Consider the following 17,968-nt stretch of genomic DNA (forward strand, 5'->3'; position numbering starts at 1 on the left):
GTGATGCCTGCTTCCAACAACTCCTGTAACCTCTTTACATTCGTTAAATAATGACTTAGTAATTCTGCTCACTTTAATTAAGTTGACCCAGTGTGCTGACAGCTCAGGTCCAGGTGGGGATCTTTTTGGCCTTAGGCAGCCATGCTAGAATCCAAGAAAGTCCATAGACTAGGGCCAGCAAATACACAGCATGCACACCACCCATTCCCCAATCCTTCACCCACAGCAGACATTGCTAATTGATCCTGGCACCACTAAGCCTGAATGTTACAGGAAACTGGAAGTGAGTATTGGCTCTTCAGGTCTCAATAGTAGCTTAAAATAAGACAATAAGAGATTTTTGTTGTTGTTCTCTTGAAGTACAGTGACACTGTAGGGTCTCAAATATGCCTCAATGGAGGACATTATGAACATATCATAGGAGGTTTCTTCCCCCCAGGCAAGATTCCTCAATATTTCTCCCAAGTTAGCTCCCTCTGAAATGCCATGTGGTGTGGGGTTGGAAGGACCTTCATAGGGAGATATGGGATAAATCCATTCCCCTATGTATCCTTTGTTCTTGATCTTAGGGAATAAATAAGCATCTAAACACCTTGTCTCTCGTTTTCCTCCTTCAAAGTGAAACTCAAATGATATGGACTCTATCTACACCATTATCAGCTAGGGCAGAATGCAGAGCTTGTCCTCCCACCCCCCCCACCCCCCCCCTTTGCCACTGTGCTGTAAGTTCTCCATCGCTCCCAGTCTGTGTGGTCAGGAAGAGGCTGACTCTACTCTCCAGGGGTGGGCCCAAGGTCCAGGCCTGGCCACTCAGAGCTTTCCATCATCTTGGCTATCATCGTGGACGCTGGATTCTAGTAGACTTGTGAGACTCAGCTCTGGGGTTTTGCTGTATTTTTTGAAAAAGTGAGGATCTCTTACTGGGCTTGCAGGCTGAGCTAGAGGGGCATTAGCCTGGAGCTGCTGGTGAATGTCTCTGTGGCCCCTGGGAGAGATCCTGCAAGGCCCTGAGGTAGGGCTGAACTTGGCATGTTTTAAGCACAGAAAGACAGAATAGCCTGGAGAATGAGGGGAGAGTGGTAGGAGAGGAAGTCAGACATTTGCAGGTTATTCGAACAGCAGTGGGAAGCCATCACCACTTTGGGCATCCCCACACTCTCGAACTTTCTTTGCTTCCAACTCTTCCCTCTATATGAGGCATCTTGGATATTACCAGGTTTGATTAAGAGTTGGAAGACCTGGGGCATCCTCAAACTCTGCTGATAATTTGCTCAGTGAAATGGGCCACTTGTACCCCTCTCTAGGCTGGTTTCCATTCTGGTTCATGATGGAATTGGACTAGTTCAAGGGTAACAAAGAGATTTCATCTTTCATCCCTTCTCTATTTACTGGGCAGTGCCTACCTGGACAGCTATGAGGAAAAGGATCGTGAACATTGCCCAGGATCTGTGGGAGAGTGCCATGATCAATTAGCAATGTCTGCCATGGGTAAAGAAAAGGAAATTGTAAATCGTTCATCTCAAGACTGCATGCTCCTGGAGGTGTCTCCCATAGCATTTTATGGGTCTTTATGTCAAATACATCAGCTTGGAGCACCAGGCAGAAATAAAAGTGTCCAGCAAGTTAGGGAACTTATGCAGGAGCTCGAAATCAGCCATAGTGGAAGCATTTGCTACAAATCAGGGGCTTTTTCGTCTACCACTCACCCCCCCGGCCCCCGAGAACCAGCTTGCCAGCATGCCACTGGCCTGGGGCAGCTTTCTTGCCACTGCATAGAGCCTGAGACCTAAGCCACGGAGTGGAAGGTAGAGCCAAGAGATAGAGGACCAAGCCCTGAATGCAGCTGAGCCTGAAGCTGGATCTGCCTTTACACCTTTCAACTGATAAAATTATTCTTCTGTAAGCCTCTTTGGGTTCCATTTTCTGCCTCCTTACAACTAAAAGATGACTGGTATAAATTTTATATTCAATATGCAACAAACAGATGGTTTAATACTCATCTCTTCAAATGTGAATAGTTCTCCACTGGCTTAGGAGGAATGTTCAAATCCTCACCCAGCACCCCAGATTTCCTGCAGTCTGGCTCCACTTTCTTTCTCTGGCCTCAGATTAAGGCATCCTGGGCTCTAGGTTAAATGGACTTTCAAGGTGTTTTCATTAAAGTCTTCTCCCACCCCTCCGCTGTGCCTCTGTCCATTCTGTTCCCTCAGCCACTCTGCTATGCCTGTTGCTATCTGAAAAGATCTCATTTACTTCTTAGCTCATTAATTTTCAATCTCCCCAAGGGAGCAGGCTCATTGTTTCGTTCACAGCAATGTCCCCGGCACCTCAAACAGTGCCCGGCATGGTGCTCAATCAACGTTTGTGGAATGAATGAGGACTGCGTGGGCCCATGAGTCCGAGAAGCCAGGGTAACTCTCCACTGTCATTTGTTTGTTCACTATCCTGTCCTGGAAGCCCAATCTTTATTTATGGCCTCACAAGGCCTTCTGCTGTTCATGGATTTCTTTGCTTTCAAATATTTCTTTCATATCTAAAATAGAAGGCTGGCAAACGCCCCCTAAATCACCAGACTTCCTTGGCGGCATGCCACGTGTTCAGACCCCGTCCTGCCCCTCTCTCTACTTCCTATTTTTGAAACCAGTTGTGTATGTGTTCATGCATGTGCACAAGTGTGCATGTGTGTGTGTGTGTGTGTGTGTGTGTGCGCATGTGCACACACCTCCTCTGGGAAAGAAATGCTTCTCTGTCCCTACCAACGGTTGCCCCTTCGCTCAAGCTTTGGGCTGGCCTTAGCTTCAATCAGTACCTGTGTAGTAGTGGCTTAGTTATACCTGCAATCAGGAGCTCCTTGCTTGGTTGCAGGTAGGTTCTTCTCAAAGCCCATTTGGGATCACAGCCCTTTGATTATCACACAAACGATACAGGAGCAGTAATTACAGGGCTGCAAAATTGAGCCAGAAGAGTGCTGCCTGACACTTTGCTGGACTCCTTTCAGACACTTGTTATTTTTCCTTAGGTGTGGGTGTAGCCAGGGGCAATTTTCAAAATATTGAGCAGCTGGTAGGATGCAGGACTGACCAATCAGCCTGGTTGTATCCTTCCTCCCTCATCCACCCACCCCCATTTATATATTATTATTTTAAGTAATAATAGCTCTGACACAGAGGTACAACCTACAGCCAGGCTCATTTGTGTTCGATGCTTTCAAAACATCAGATAAGGAAACCGAGACTCAGAAAGATAGCCATTTTTACATTTTCTGTGACCATCACACTTTAGAGCTACAGAATATTGCATCCAATGATGTACCAAGTTCACATAACAATTCTCCTACTGCCAGGCAATTTATATTGTTTCAAGTCTTTTTTGCTGGTATAAATAATGCAGCTGTGACAGTCTCCATGTCATTAAAATTCCTTGAAGAATTCATTTTGGATGACTATATAATATTTCATATTGTCAACAAAAATGTGTGTACAAGGATACTAATCACATCATTACTTATAATAGCAAAAATTGAATGTAATTAAGCCACACAGAAAAATGCTCCTGAGATGATATTAAGTGAACACAGCAGGGTACAGAATCACATAATCAGTGTGCTTCTGATTATGGAGGGGGAGAAAGGTACAGATGCATGAAAAAAAAAGAAAAAGAGGGAAATATCCCTAAATTTTACCAGTGGTTATAGTGGGGTGATAACTTTATGTGGAAAATTGTTATTTTCTTATGTTTCTATATTTTCTGAATTCTTTACAATGAGCGTATATTTCTTTAACATTTTAAAAATCATAAAAAAAATTTTTTTTAAATAAATAAGTTCAGTCTGTGCATTTGGCTCATTGCTCTAGCCTAGGGTTTGGCAAACTTTTTATAAAAAGGGCCAGATAGCAAATATCTGATAGTAAATATTGACTTTATAGGCCATATGATCTCTGTTGCATTTACTCAACTCTGTACTGGCCTGTATAAAAGCAGCTATGACAATTCATAAACAAGTGGATGTGACTTTTTCAATAAAACTTTATTTATAAAAATAAGAGGTGGGCCAGATTTGGCCCCTTGGTAATCATTTGCCAATCCTTGTTCTAGCCCACCTTAATTACAGTTTTCCTTTAAAAAATGACATCGTTGGGCAGCCCGGGCGGCTCAGCAGTTTAGTGCCACCTTCAGTCCAGGGCCTGATCCTGGAGACCTGGGATCGAGTCCCATGTCGGGCTCCCTGCATGGAGCCTGCTTCTCCCTCTGCCTGTGTCTCTGCCTCTCTCTCTCTTTTTCTCTCTCTGTGTGTCTCTCATGAATAAATAAATAAAATCCCTTTTTAAAAATGACGTTGTTAAATATCACAACAGATACATTCTAATATTTGAATATAGAAAAAGGAATATTTATAATTTTTTTTAATGATAGGCACACAGTGAGAGAGAGAGAGGCAGAGACATAGGCAGAGGGAGAAGCAGGCTCCATGCACCGGGAGCCCGATGTGGGATTCGATCCCGGGTCTCCAGGATCGCGCCCTGGGCCAAAGGCAGGCGCTAAACCGCTGCGCCAGCCAGGGATCCCCAAAAGGAATATTTATAAAAATAAGTTCAAAATACCAATAACAAAAATGCAGTGAACATCCATGTACTGATCACCGATTTAAGCAATATTGCTATTAGATTCAAAGCCCTGGGTCCCCCAACCCCAGACTCCAGACCCTTCCTTCAAAAGGAACTAGTTTGACCACAAGTTTGTACCTCTCAATACATTGTGTGGTTTTGCTTATTTTTGAACTTTGGATAGATTGGATCATGGTATATGTATTATTCTATAACTTGTTTATGTCTTGTTCTTATGATTCATCCACATTGATGTGTGTACACAATCCATTTCTTTGCACTTCTGCATAGTATTCCTTGATGTGACGATACCATAATTTATCCATCAGATGGTTGATAGCCATTTGGGTGCTTCCATTTTTTTTTTCCATTTCAAACTGTGTTCTGAACACTCTTGAACACATGTTATGGTGCAAGAATTTCTTTAAGTGCACAAGGGATATCAGGACATATCAGGTCATAGGACCTGAACATCTTCAACTGCACTAGGTAAAGCCGATTGTTCTCCAAGTGGTTGTATCAACCCATACTCCCTCCACCATGGGATGAGAGTTCCTGTTGTTTCATATTCTCACCAACACTTGCTATCTTCATGCCCTAATAATATTTTATCTTAATATACTTTTTTATTTATTTATGATAGTCACAGAGAGAGAGAGAGAGAGGCAAAGACACAGGCAGAGGGAGAAGCAGGCTCCATGCACCGGGAGCCCAATGTGGGATTCGATCCCGGGTCTCCAGGATCGCGCCCTGGGCCAAAGGCAGGCGCTAAACCGCTGCGCCACCCAGGGATCCCTTATCTTAATATTGTAATTGCTTATACCACCTTACCTCCCAAAGCTTTGTGAAGACGGAAGATGCCAGATCTTTAGGCTTTATGCCTAACTGGACCTGGGAGTACTTGAGGAAAAAGAGGCAGGCTCCCACTGGACAAGGTGTGTGTACCTGTACAGTATGTGTCTGGGCATCTCTCGCGGGAACACTGGGGATCATTGAGTATGTAATTCATGTAATGCCAGGTCTCAGGCTGTTGGGGCTCAGGCAGGGGTAGGGTTGACTCTGGAGGTGGTGCTGGTGCGGCCAGGCTTACCCCAGAACAGGGCACTAGCTGCAGGCTGAAATGATGCTGGGATGCAGTCTCAACCTTTCGGGTCCTGTCCTCTGCAAGAGCCCTTCCACCTCAGGGTCTGGAAGGCTCTGCAGCACCAGGGAGCCTGTTTGGGTCCCAGCTCTGATATTTAGCAGCTGTGTGACCTTGATCAATCAATGAACCTTCTGTGCCTCAGTTTCTTTGACTGTAAAATGGGGGCAATCATAGTACATTCCTCATAGAGGTTTTTGTGAAGATTGAATCAGTTGAAATAGGTCATTTGATTAGAACAGCACCAGTAATATAGTAAATAATATTATCTATTATTATATTTATATTCACATTAACAATAGCTTCAGAATACTAGCTATATTACTGTTGCTGTTGTTATTTCTCCCGAATAGAAAGAATTCTCTTGGATGTCACAGCATTTATCTTTGTCCCAAATGTGGACCAGACCAGGAGGGGCGAGCAAGAGTATACATCACTTAATTGCTCTGTGATCATGGGTAAGTCACATTGCTTCTCTGAACCTGGGTTTCCCTAGTGGCTAAATGGGACTGCTCATGCCCTCTTCAGAGACTCAGCAGTGCTGGCTTATCTGGGGCGGGGCACAGGACAGAGTCATGGTGGGTACTGGGTGACCTTTTCCATCATTCCATTGCCCTTGCCCATTCTGAGCAGGGCTGCAGGCAGATAGTGGTGAACAGGGAGTGAGTCCTGACCTCTAGGGCCCACAGTCTCATGAACAAAGCAGATCGTGGCATTGTGGCAACAGGAGTAACTGTTATATGTATGGTGCACTTACTGGTGCCAGACATTGTGTTCAGCCCATCTCGTGGGTTATCTGTGAAGGATAACTGCTGCCATCCTCACCATGGTGAGGCAATGGGCCCACAGTCCTCAGAGCTCTGATGATTGTGCCAGGACTTGACCCACAATCTCTGACTCCAGCGTGTCTTAACCGAGCTGTGTTGCACAAGTACAGGAAGGTAAGCCCCTGACCACTGGGGTGGCGTGGGAAGAGGCATTACTGGAGGCATGCATTGGATGAGATGCTTAAGCTGGGTATTGAAGGATGCATAGGAGTTGGCCAGGCACACCAGAATGGGGACAGGGCGGGCCTGCCAGGCAGATGGGAGAGCACTGGCAAAGGTGCGAGGTGCATGTGTGGGGGATTGAAGAAGAGTCTGTTATCTCTGGCCACAGTAACACTGCATACAAACCACAGCTGTGCAGGGTTGTGGGAATGCACAGGGGTAGCTCAAGCTCCTGGGGAGGTTGGCTGGGTGTCCTGCTGATCCTGGCTGGGTCACCCAGGTGTCTAGGCATAGACAGAGTGTTGCTGACCTAAGCTGGCCTCAGTGGTGTTGATTAGGACTCAGCCCTACCCTGTGGGTCCTGCATCCTCCAGCACGCTACCCTGAGCATGAGCTCTTGGTGATGAAAGTAGTACAAGTGAGAAGGCACCCCTGGGTGTGCAATGCGCTAGTGTCTCATCCACTAACACCCCACTGGCCACAGCAAGTCACGTGGCTGAGCCCAAAGTCCACGTGGAGGGTACCGCAGAGGGCAGAGACACGAGGAGGGGTGAAGAATCCGGGCCGCATCTGCAAGCTGCCACACAGGGAGTTGACGGAGGCCGAAGCACCTGTGGGGTGGTCACGCTGCAGATGAGGTAGCAGAGGTCATTGGGGACGATCTGGGGAGAGTGGAGGGGCCAGCGGGAAGTGGGGAGGAGATGGGAAACTGTGCCGAGCACAAGAAAGGACACAGGCCTGGACCAAGGCAACAGGGGTGGGGACAGAAGAGATTGATTATGCCACTTCTGTCCTATAAAAACCAAGGAGTCAGGCTGAGGCACTCGGTCTGCTATGCAGATGTCACAGATGGCCCCCCCGGGATATAATTGGCCTTGGCCTCTGCAGAAAGGTTAATTGCTCAGATCACAGAGTCTGAGGCTCGCAGGACTGACAGGAAACCTCCCCAATTAAGGACCGGGAGCTGTGAGCTTCGGTCCCCTCTGGTCACTTGACTAGGCTGTGGGCAGCAGTGGAGGGGCAGAGCGGCGAGAGGCCCTGCCCAGGGAGCTCAGAGCCCCGGAGAGACACTAAGCATGAGCAAACATTCCGGGGGCTGTGACAGACAGCCTTACAGGGACAGTGGAGGCTAGAGGCTGTTTTGGCTGCAGAAACAGAAAACTCATTCCAACAGGCCTGAGCCAAAGGAGGAATTTGCGGCTCCTGTGACTCAGCGGTCAGGGGTGGAACCCGGTCACACAGCTGGATCCTGTGCTCCCTCCCATCTTCTGACTCTCAGCTGGGCCTTCCTGTGCTGGTCCCATTCTCAGGGGGGGCTACATAGTCCCTAGGAGATGCTCCCCCCACCAACAGTTCCAGGTCTCCATCCTCCCCAGTTGAGCAACCATCAATGGCAAGGGAGCACCTCCTTCCCAGATGTTTCAGCAAAGGTCCGCAACTGGCTCTGATTGGCCCAGCTTGCATCCCATACCCACCCCTGAACCAATCACTGTGGCCTGGGTCACAGCCCAGCTGGAACTGGGAAGGGGTGGTCTGCCCTGCCCCAGTACGAGGGCTGAGAACCAGGGCACAGTGGTTGGTCCCTACAAGGAAAAGCTAATTCTATTCCCAAAAGGGATGCGGGTCTGGTCCAGGGTACCAGAGAGGGAGTGGTGGTGGAGACGGGGTGTTGGTACCTACCAGGCTCCTAGGAGTCATGTCGAGAAGGCAAGGGCCCTCAGGAACTGTTGTGCAACAGCCCATTTCACAGATGAGGAGACTGAGCCAAGGATATGGTCATCTTGAAGTGGGGCAGCTGCTAGGAAGACAAACAAGATGGTAGAGTGGGGAGGGTCTGGGGAGAGGAAGGTTGGATTGGTGGATAGATTAGGGCCTTTCTGGGTCCTGTCTGAGGAGTTGACATTTTAGTTGAAACCCTAATGGAGAAGAAAAGGCAGCCACGTGAGGATAAGAGGAAAGATCCTTCCAGAGGGAGCAACTAGGTGCAGAAGGTCCGAGACTGAAGCAAACTTGGTCTCTCAGGGACCCAGGCTGATGGACACACCAACATCTCAACACAGGCAGGGGTGAGAGCCGGAAAGGTCACGCACCAGCTTTTTCTATGCATTTTCTTAAAAGTGATGCATATTTCTGCATAGAGCTGGGTGGCCAGTATAAGTCACCCTGTCCTTCTTATCTGCACGGGGGCCTGGGAAACGGGGAGGGGGGGTGGCATGGTTATCGAGTGAGGAGTAAGTGTTCCTGCAGGGCAAACCCACCATCCCTCCACCACCTTCTACCAGAAACTCTTATTTTAAAAATCTTTGCTCAATATCCCAGTTTGAAGGGCTGTCTGAAGAATGCTTTAATCTAAACGTTATTACTAATGAGGCCTAATCTATTTTCCCCTATGATTTTAGCTACATTCATTTCTTCTTTTGTGAATTATCTGGAAACCTAACCTCCTGGGCCTCCTTAAGAAAGTTGTTTTTTGTTTTTGTTTGGTTTTGTTTTCCCCCTTAACCTGAATCGCAAGGCATTTGGGAGCTCTGATCTCAAAGGCCCATCCACCTTGCATATTCTCCTGAATTCTCTGATCTTTAAAAATATCAAAGGAAATGCCATTTATATTGGCAAAAGCTTTGTGGGTGCCTCCCAGATGAAAGAATAAACCCCTGAAATTGGTGAGTCTAGATATTTTTAGACTTTTCTGCTGGAGTGATAAAACCAGGATCCTTTTGGCCAAGGTGGTGATGGGGGTGGGGGTGGCAGGGCAGTGGCAAGAGAAAATATGTTGTCTGGCTCCAGTGTAATAGAGTAAGGGAGACTCAGGGAAGAATCATGCATTAGTTTCCCCCTGCCAAGATGAATACCCTGCTCAGATCGAGGAAGCCCATCCTTTGCACCCTCATGGATAAGCCCTAAAAGATTTCTGCCTACAGACATTTTCCCCCCTCATTCTGTCCATGCCTTAAAGATGCTGACATGGGCTTGCATAGCATTTTTCAATCTGTGGGGTCAAGCCTAGTATACAGTAGGAGCTACGTACGTGTCTGTGGTTAAGAATCAGAAGTCCTGGGTTGAAGTCCACTATCTTGGGGAAGTTGTGTGACCTTGTTTGATTCTTGTGCAAGATGAGCTTTTACCCTCTGAAAAATGAAGTACGGTGAACTCAGTTGTGGCTGGGTGTCTGAGTTCTGGGAAGGGTTGGGAACTGGCATCCCAGGGCTCTGCCATCACTCAGCTGTGTTTAGTTGACTCACATGATGTTTGAAAACATTAGAATGCATTGCTGATGTTTCAAAGTGCAGAGATTTCACATAAAATCAGGATTTCTGGCTTCTTTTGAAAAGTTGGAAGATCTAGCGATTCTGGGTGCATACTCCATCCATTTGGATAGAACCAAGATGCAGCCTCTTCCTTTATCCCAGATATGGGTTGCTCCACCCTGGGATGGACACCCTGGCAGCTGGCCACCAGGTCTTGTCGTCTGCCTGACATGGAAGCAGAGTGTCAGTTCCCATTTATTTTTGGGACTGTGCCTTTACTTAGGAGGAAATTAAGAGACTTCTCACATCCATGTTCCTTGCAAGGGTGGAAAAGCATGTGCAAAGGCTCTGAGATAGGAATGAGTTTTGTATGTTCGTGGATGGAAAAGGCTGGACAGGTGGGTGGTGGGTAGGGTCCTGGGAGGAACTTGACTGTGAGGGGAAACCACTGGAGCACTGAAGCACTTAAAGGAAGGAGGTTTGATTTGCATTCTAGAAAGATCATTTTGGCTGCTGAATGGTGATAAATATTAGGGGAAAACAATAAAAAGGGAAGAAGACTAGAGGATGCTGGTGGGGGGTGTTGGCAATTTGACATAGTGGGATCAAGGAAGACATCACTAAGAAATGATATTTGAGCAACACTTAGAGGAGGGGAGGGAGATCCAAGGGAAAAGTGTCAATTTAGGCAGGGGGAATGACAAGTGCAAAGGTCCTGAGGCAGAGTGTGCCTGGAGCATTGAAAAACAGCAAGGAGGCCAATCTGACTAAAAGGAAGTGAGCAAGGGGCGAGAGGGTAGGAGATAGAGTCAGGAGGGATGGGGGAGTTAAAGGCCATTGCACAGGTGGCCCCAATGGTGAGTGAATACTGGGCCATTTGGCATGCACACGCAGAGTGGCTTCATGGAGGATCACAGAGGGTCTCTGTCTTGGCTGGGGCCCTCCTGAGGTCAGGACTTCCGAATATGAGAGTGTGGGGAGGGGGTGGATGCTGCAGTCTGTCTACTGAGCCCCGGACTCCTGGCCTGCTCTGTAAGAGTTGAACATTTTGAAACATCAGCAATGCATTCTAATGTTTTCAAACATCAACTCTGAAGCTGCCGTCCCTCCACAGCCCCCGGGACGGAGTCTCCCCACCTTGCGCTGTGAATAGGTTCCACCTGGGACCATCGGTGTGTTGCAATGCTGGGCATAAGGGCTGATGGAGTCAGGTGGGAGTTTGGGCCACCTTAGGTACTTGCCTTCATGGGACACATGTCAGACTAGTGGGATCCTCAGGGCTGAAGCCTCTGCTGCTTCCTCGGCCACAGATTCTTTTTTTTTTTTTTTTTTTTTTTTAAAGATTTTATTTATTCATGAGAGAGAGAGAGAGAGAGGCAGAGACATAGGCAGAGGGAGAAGCAGGCTCCATGCAGGGAGCCCGATGTGGGATTCGATCCTGGGACTCCAGGACCATGCCCTGGGCCAAAGGCAGGCGCTAAACCGCTGAGCCCCCCAGGGATCCCCTCGGCCACAGATTCTACCCTTGCCTTCAGGGATCCCACCACGGTCTCCCCGCAGGTCAGCATGGACTGCAGGCTGCGCCTCCCTGCTCTCTCTGAGTGGTGGTGGCACGAACTTGTGGACACGCACCCAGGTCTGACCCTTCCACCCCCCACAGGAGGCTTCCCCCAGCTCCCACTGCCCGCCGGATGAAGTGGCCTCCCCTGGCCAGTTCTGGCTTTCACACTTGGCCTCTGTGGTCCAGCCATGCTCGTGGTCCTAACTCCTGCTCTTGGTCTGCTCTGCCTTCCCTGGACCCTCCTCTAGAAACTGCCCGAGACTGCCCAACCTGACCCAGGCTGGCTCCTGGCAGCGGCCTTTCACAGCGGCATTCCAGGTCCGGGGCAGAGCCAGCACTGAGCCACAGTGAGGCTCTATGTCCACATAGGCCACCGAGTCCACACTGTAACCTTTGATGTGGGTGTTATTGGCATTCCATTTTACTGATGAGGAAACTGAGGCCCAGCAAGATTTACATAACTCGCCCCAGATCACACAGCTGGCAAGTGGAGGAGGTGGGATTTGAACCAGCCAGATTGGCTGCCCTCCTCTTCTCCCTCCTTGGCGCAAACCTCCCTGAGCCTACTGGTTCCCGTCACTAAAGCCCATGGGGTCTACACTGCCAGCCTCACCACCACCACTCCTATCCCAGCCTCCAAAGTCACATTCCCCTTGGCATCGGCCTCTGAAGAAATCTGCCTCCCTCTCCACACACAGAAGGATCTGGATCTCCAAAGCATGTGGCCTCTTCTCATCTCCATCCTCATTCCCCATGACCTTTGGGTGGCATTCATAAAAGTGGCTCCTCCTTCTTGGATCACTTGCTTCTCTTAGCTTGCTGCTGAAGGAGTCTGGCTGCCTCTTCTTCCTCTATGCTTGTGTCATTTCGTCATTTGTTCATTTAACAAATATTTACTGAGTGCCTCCTGTGCCATGCCAGACACTGTCCTCAAAGACAGCGCTGAACATGCCAGACAAAATCTCTGCCTGCATGGGGTTCTCATTATGGAGAGGGAACAGGCCACACATAAGTGAACTACCAGATAACATCATTTCAAATAATGAAAAACAAAACAGGGTAAAGTGTTGAAAGTGACATATGTGTTGGGGTGGTAGCTACTTTAGATGGAATAGTCAGTGACATCTGAGCTGGGAAGCAGTAAATCAAGCAATGTTAGGGGATAAACATTCTGGACAGAGGGCACTACAAGTGCAAAGGCCCTGAGGTGGCTGGAGTGTGGTGGGTAAGGGGACATCCAAGGGTGTGCAGTGGCTTGACAACCTGGTGGGATCTTGAAAGCCAGGCAGGGCGTTGGGGTTTATTTCAAATGCAATGGGAAATCTCCAGAAGGTTACAACAAAGGAGAGACTTACTCAAGATAGTACTGAAGTCCTAGCCACAGCAATCAGATAAGAAAAAGAAATAAAAGACATCCTAAATGGTAAGGAAGAAGTAAAACTTTCACTGTCTGCAGATGGTATGATACAAACATAGGAAACCCTGAAGACTCCACCAAAAAACTACTGATAAATAGAACTATTTAAATAAACAGATGAATAAAACTGATAAATAAATTGAGTAAAGGTGCAGAATATGAACTCAATATACAGAAATCTATTGCATTTCTATACATTAATAATGAAATAGAGAAATGAAGGAAGCACTCTAATTTACAAATGCACTATAAAGAATAAAATACCTAGGAATAAACTTTACCAAATAGGTTAGAGACCTGTACTCTCTGAAAACCATAGAACATTGATGAAAGGAATTGAAGATGATACAAACAAATGCAAAGATATTCCATGCTCATGGATTAGAAGAACCAATACTGTTGAAATGTTCATACTACTGAAAGCAGTCTACAGATTCAGTGCAATCCTTATCAAAATGCCACCAGTATTTTTCACAGCGCTAGAACAAATAATCCTAAAATTTCTATGGAATCACAAAAGACACCAAATAGCCAAAGCAATCTTGAGAAAGAAGAACAAAGCCCGAGGTATCACAATCCCTGATTTCATAATGGCATTTATATTTATATTTTTAGAAGATCCCTCCATCTCAGAATGTGGCCATGCAGCAGAACCACCAGGGGTGCTTTTTCAAGATGTGGATCCCCACCTCTGCCCACATCTGTGGCATCGGCTTCCTTGGGGGGGCAGCCTGGGAATGTGCATTTTAACAAGCACTTGCAAATTTGAGAACCGCTGCTTCAGGCAGAGATTCTTTTTTTTTTTTTTTTTAAGATTTTATTTATTTATTCATGAGAGACACACAGAGAGAGGCAGAGACACAGGCAGAGGGACAAAGAAGTAGGATCCCTGCAGGGAGCCCGATGCCGGACTCCATCCCAGGACCTCAGGGGTCACACCCTGAGCTGAAGGCAGCCGCTCAACCAATGAGCCACCCAGGCGTGCCTTCAGGCAGAGATTCTTAACCTGGAAATTACCAAGGGGTAGCAGACAAAATTCAGGGGATCCAAGAGTTTGGGTGGCAAAATATTACATCTCTACTCTCATAGCCTCTAATTGGCAGTCTGTATTTCCCTCCTAGCCCCACCTGGGACTTTGACACCAATCAGAATCAGAGTTTTCACAACACATTACAGGGTTTGTAGAGATCTCGAAAATACCACTTCCCTCCTCACTGCTTTGAAGCCATGGGAGTTATTAGACCTTGTTATTTCATGCATTAATAAAGAAGCATGTAGGTTAATATTATACATCTGACTTTTTAAAAAATGTCTTGATAACTCCATTTCAATATAATTAGTTTCCTTTGCAATTCTATATATGTTTTTTTTTATGCATTTAAAGACGTTATTCAGAGGAAGAACCCTTAGGTTTCATCAGCTGTCATAGAGGTATGCGGCCCAGAAAAGGTGTAGAACTCCTGTAGAGAGCTGGAGGCAGGGAGAGGGGGGCACGCAGGCAGAGCTGGATGCCACTCCTGACTCCCCTTGCCAATGCTGTGGGACCTTGGGCAAATTACTTTCCTCCTCTGTGCCTCTGTGTCCTTACCTATAAGACGTAGCACCTATTTCTAATGCTTGTTGGAAGGACCCAGCCAGGCCACCAGGGGCAGGGGGCGAGGACACCAGGACGTGCCTTTTACTCCACTGGCATGTGCATGTGGAGGCTAGCTGAGGGGGGGGGGGGGAGCTGGACTTGCTGTGCTCTGAATCCCAGCTCTGCCGCTTGCTAGCTGTGACTCTGGGCTGAGTAATGAGCCACTCTGTGCCTCAGTTTCCCCTCCATAACTTGGAGGTAATAATAGCACGCAGGTCATAGGGTGCTGTGAGATGAAATGAGTTTCTATTTGCAAGAGCCCAGTCTGGTGGTTGGTGCTCCTTGGGCGAAGTATAACATGGTCATTATTGGGTGTGTGTCTCACCCCTGAAGTTAAATTTGGAGTTCCCGGAGGGCTGGATCCAAGTCCTGTTCCCCTCTCCATTGTGCATACTACTTGACACAGAGTCTGGATTTGGGAAATATGTTTCCTGCACGACTGCTCTTTTTTTCAGGGTGAAGGCACACCCTAGAGGTCAAGATCACAGAGGGCAAATCAGATGCCACCAGGGCCACAGGGGACCCCGGATTCTTTAAGGGGGCCACAGGGAGGGACAGAGCAGAGGGCTAGAGCACAGCTAGTCTTGGGGTCCTGGGCAAAAACCGAATCTGGATAATCCAGTTGACAGGATCTCCCCACCACCCACTGAGCCTGTCATCTTCCCCAAGCCCTGGGGAAGGGCTACCATATCTGTCCCCAGTTGAATACTGGCTTCTTTCTTTCCTCTCACTATTTCCTTCCAGCTCCATTGTAAAGGTCTCTGCTCACCCTCAGGGTGATTCCCTGGGCCGTAGCCTCTACTGTGGGATACTATAGGGAAGGGTGGGGAGTGTGGCAAACTGCAAAGTACCTGCCTCACCTGCGGGAGTAGCCACTCCTCGGCTCTAGCCGATGTCTTCAGGTGGTGGCATAGTCCTGGCCTGCTGGGTTTCCACAAGAATCTAGATTCTCATGAGGCTTTCCCATTTTGAAATGTTGGCATGGAATTCAAAATTTTAAAAATACCACGTAGACCCAGAGAGGAAGACACACACACACACACACACACACACACACACACACAGGCCGACAGACAGAGAAAGAGAGGAAACAAAAAACTCCAGAAAATAGAAGAACAACAAAAAAATCTCAGAAACTTGTTCTTGGGCCAGTATGCAACTTCTGACCTACCCTGCTCTATTTCCTTCACCTGCACAGCAGCCCCATTTGGGGAGAAGGGGAGGCCCAGGGAGGTGAGAGCACTTGCCCAAGACAATGAGATGGTGGGGGAGGTGGGCAGCATGGGGCTGGGGGCCAGAACCCAAACCTGGCCTTCTAAGCTTTTCCCACTACACTGACCCCAGCCTCCTCCTCTCAGACCCCAGCCTGTGTGGGCCAGAGCTTATGTCCAAGGCCAGCTTCTGGAGTCTAAAGAGAAAGAAGACTCATTGCGGTGTGGTGCTGAAGGCCAAGGTCACTATGACACATCTCAAATGCTCAGTGACTGTCCCCGGATTCCAACAGAGCAGTTTCTAAAGGGCATGTCTGCTAGAGTCATTTCTAAATTGACGGGGACTGGAGCCTTGCGGAACTCTGGGGGCAGTAAGGCATTGTCAGAATCCATTCTGGTGATAAACTAGTTTGTCCACTTGAGAGCTCGGAGGAGAAGGACTCATTCCTTGGGGCTCAGAGTGTCAGCTTGATGCACCCACATTTGCTGAGGCCCTACAATGTGCCAGGAACCAGACTAGGGGTGGGGTTTGCAGCCATGTCTTCTTGACTTGTCCAGAGAACGTGTAAGCTTGGTCGTGTTGATTCCATCTTATAGTCAAAGAGACTGAGGCTCAGAGAGGTTAGATAAAGATCCAAGGTCAAATCCAGACCTCTATGACCCCAAGACTGGGCTCTCTCCACCTTAGCACGGCATCTATCTGGAAGGAGTGGAGAGACCATCTTCTTTGCTGAGGGGGATCCGAGGGCCAGAGCAGGGGCTGGGGTGGTCAGGAGAGGCTTCTTGGAGGAGGTGACCTTCTATGAAGAAAAAAGGTATATTAGTTTCTCTTTGCTGTTGTAACAAATTAGCACAAACCTAACGACTTAAAACAGCATAGATTTCTTATCTTGCTGTTCTGGGGATCAGAATTCTAAAATGAGACTCATGAGGCTAAAATCAATCACGGTGTGTTCCTTTCTGAAGGCTACAGGTGAGAAACTGTTTCCTCGCCTTTCCAGCCTCTGGAGGCTGCTTGCGTTTCTATGCTCGTGACTAACCCCATAGTACCCCAACCTCTGCTTCTGTTGTCCTATCTCCTGTTCCTGAATCTGACTGTCTGGCCTCCCTCTTATAAGGACCCTTGTGATTACATGGGGCCCACCTAAATAATCCAGGATAACGTCCCCATCTCAAGATCATAATCACATCTGCAAAGTCCCTTCTGCCACATAAGAGAATATATTTGCAGGTTCTGGAAACCAGGATGTGGGTATCTTTGCAGACCCTTATTCAGAAGCAGATGACCCCGCCAGAGGACAACACTTCGAGGGCTGGAGTCAAGCCTGAGGCTCCAGAGGGCATGGAATGTTCAGCAAGCAGCCGTGCTGAGGGTTGCTGGTGGGCAGAGCTACTTAGGTCCCACTTTTCAAGGGCATCAAATGCCACATCGGGACATTTGAACTTCATCCTCCAGAGCAGTGCTCCTCACACTTGAACGTGCATCTGGATCAGCTGGGGATCTGGTGAAAATGCAGACCGTGAGTCAGTAGGTCTGGGCGGGGACCTAGAATCTGCATTTCCTATAGGCTCCCAGGGGCTGCAGCTGTTGCTGCTTTGTGAACCAAGGCTCTAGAAAAAGATGGTGATGCAGAAAACAGTTCCACCCAGGCTCTGTGTTTCCAGAGCATCACACTCGTTGGCATTTGAATGGCATTCTCTTCCCAAGCCCTCTGCTAGCTAACGTTTTTGCACATCCTACAAGAGTGGCCACTGAGGATCGCCACCATGACCTCCAGTCCAAGCCTAAAAGGTTCCGTCTGACTCATTGAAGGAAGTTTCCCAGCGCCGTGACACCAGCAACTCACCAGTCTTCTCAGGCCTTCATGCAAAGGATGTGGGACTGGGGTGGACAAGATGACTCGGGAATAGCTCTCAGATCCCCGCTCTTGGCTCCATTATATCAATGTGGGCATATTTTTAGAGCTGAATTGTCTTTTCTTTTAATCTAACTCTTTGAAAATTGGCACCCTGGTGTGTGGGGTGGCGTGGTATTTGCTGGAACCCCTCCCCCCCCATCCCTGAGCAAGCTGGATAACTGAGGGTTTGCTGGGTATTTCACTCCTACATGGAGATATAAGTGAGGACCATGTAGGGTCTTAAAATGTTACTTCGACGCAAC

General features: G+C 48.0%; 1 protein-coding gene across 4 annotated transcripts in view; it reads left to right on the forward strand.

Moving 5' to 3' along the window:
• GSG1L (GSG1 like) overlaps positions 1–17,968 on the forward strand; it is a 204,815-nt gene that overhangs the window by 102,343 nt on the left and 84,504 nt on the right. The window contains exon 1 of one of the 4 annotated variants that reach the window (XM_072753609.1): positions 6,185–6,203. The exons of the other annotated variants lie outside the window; for them this stretch is intronic. Within the exon in view, the coding sequence (XP_072609710.1) occupies positions 6,200–6,203 (4 nt within the window). The 5' untranslated portion in view covers positions 6,185–6,199. Of the gene's footprint in view, positions 1–6,184; positions 6,204–17,968 lie in introns of those variants that run through there. 4 annotated transcript variants of the gene reach the window in all.

This window comes from Vulpes vulpes, chromosome 3 (assembly GCF_048418805.1).
Source record: "Vulpes vulpes isolate BD-2025 chromosome 3, VulVul3, whole genome shotgun sequence".
NCBI classification, from domain to species: Eukaryota; Metazoa; Chordata; class Mammalia; order Carnivora; family Canidae; genus Vulpes; species Vulpes vulpes.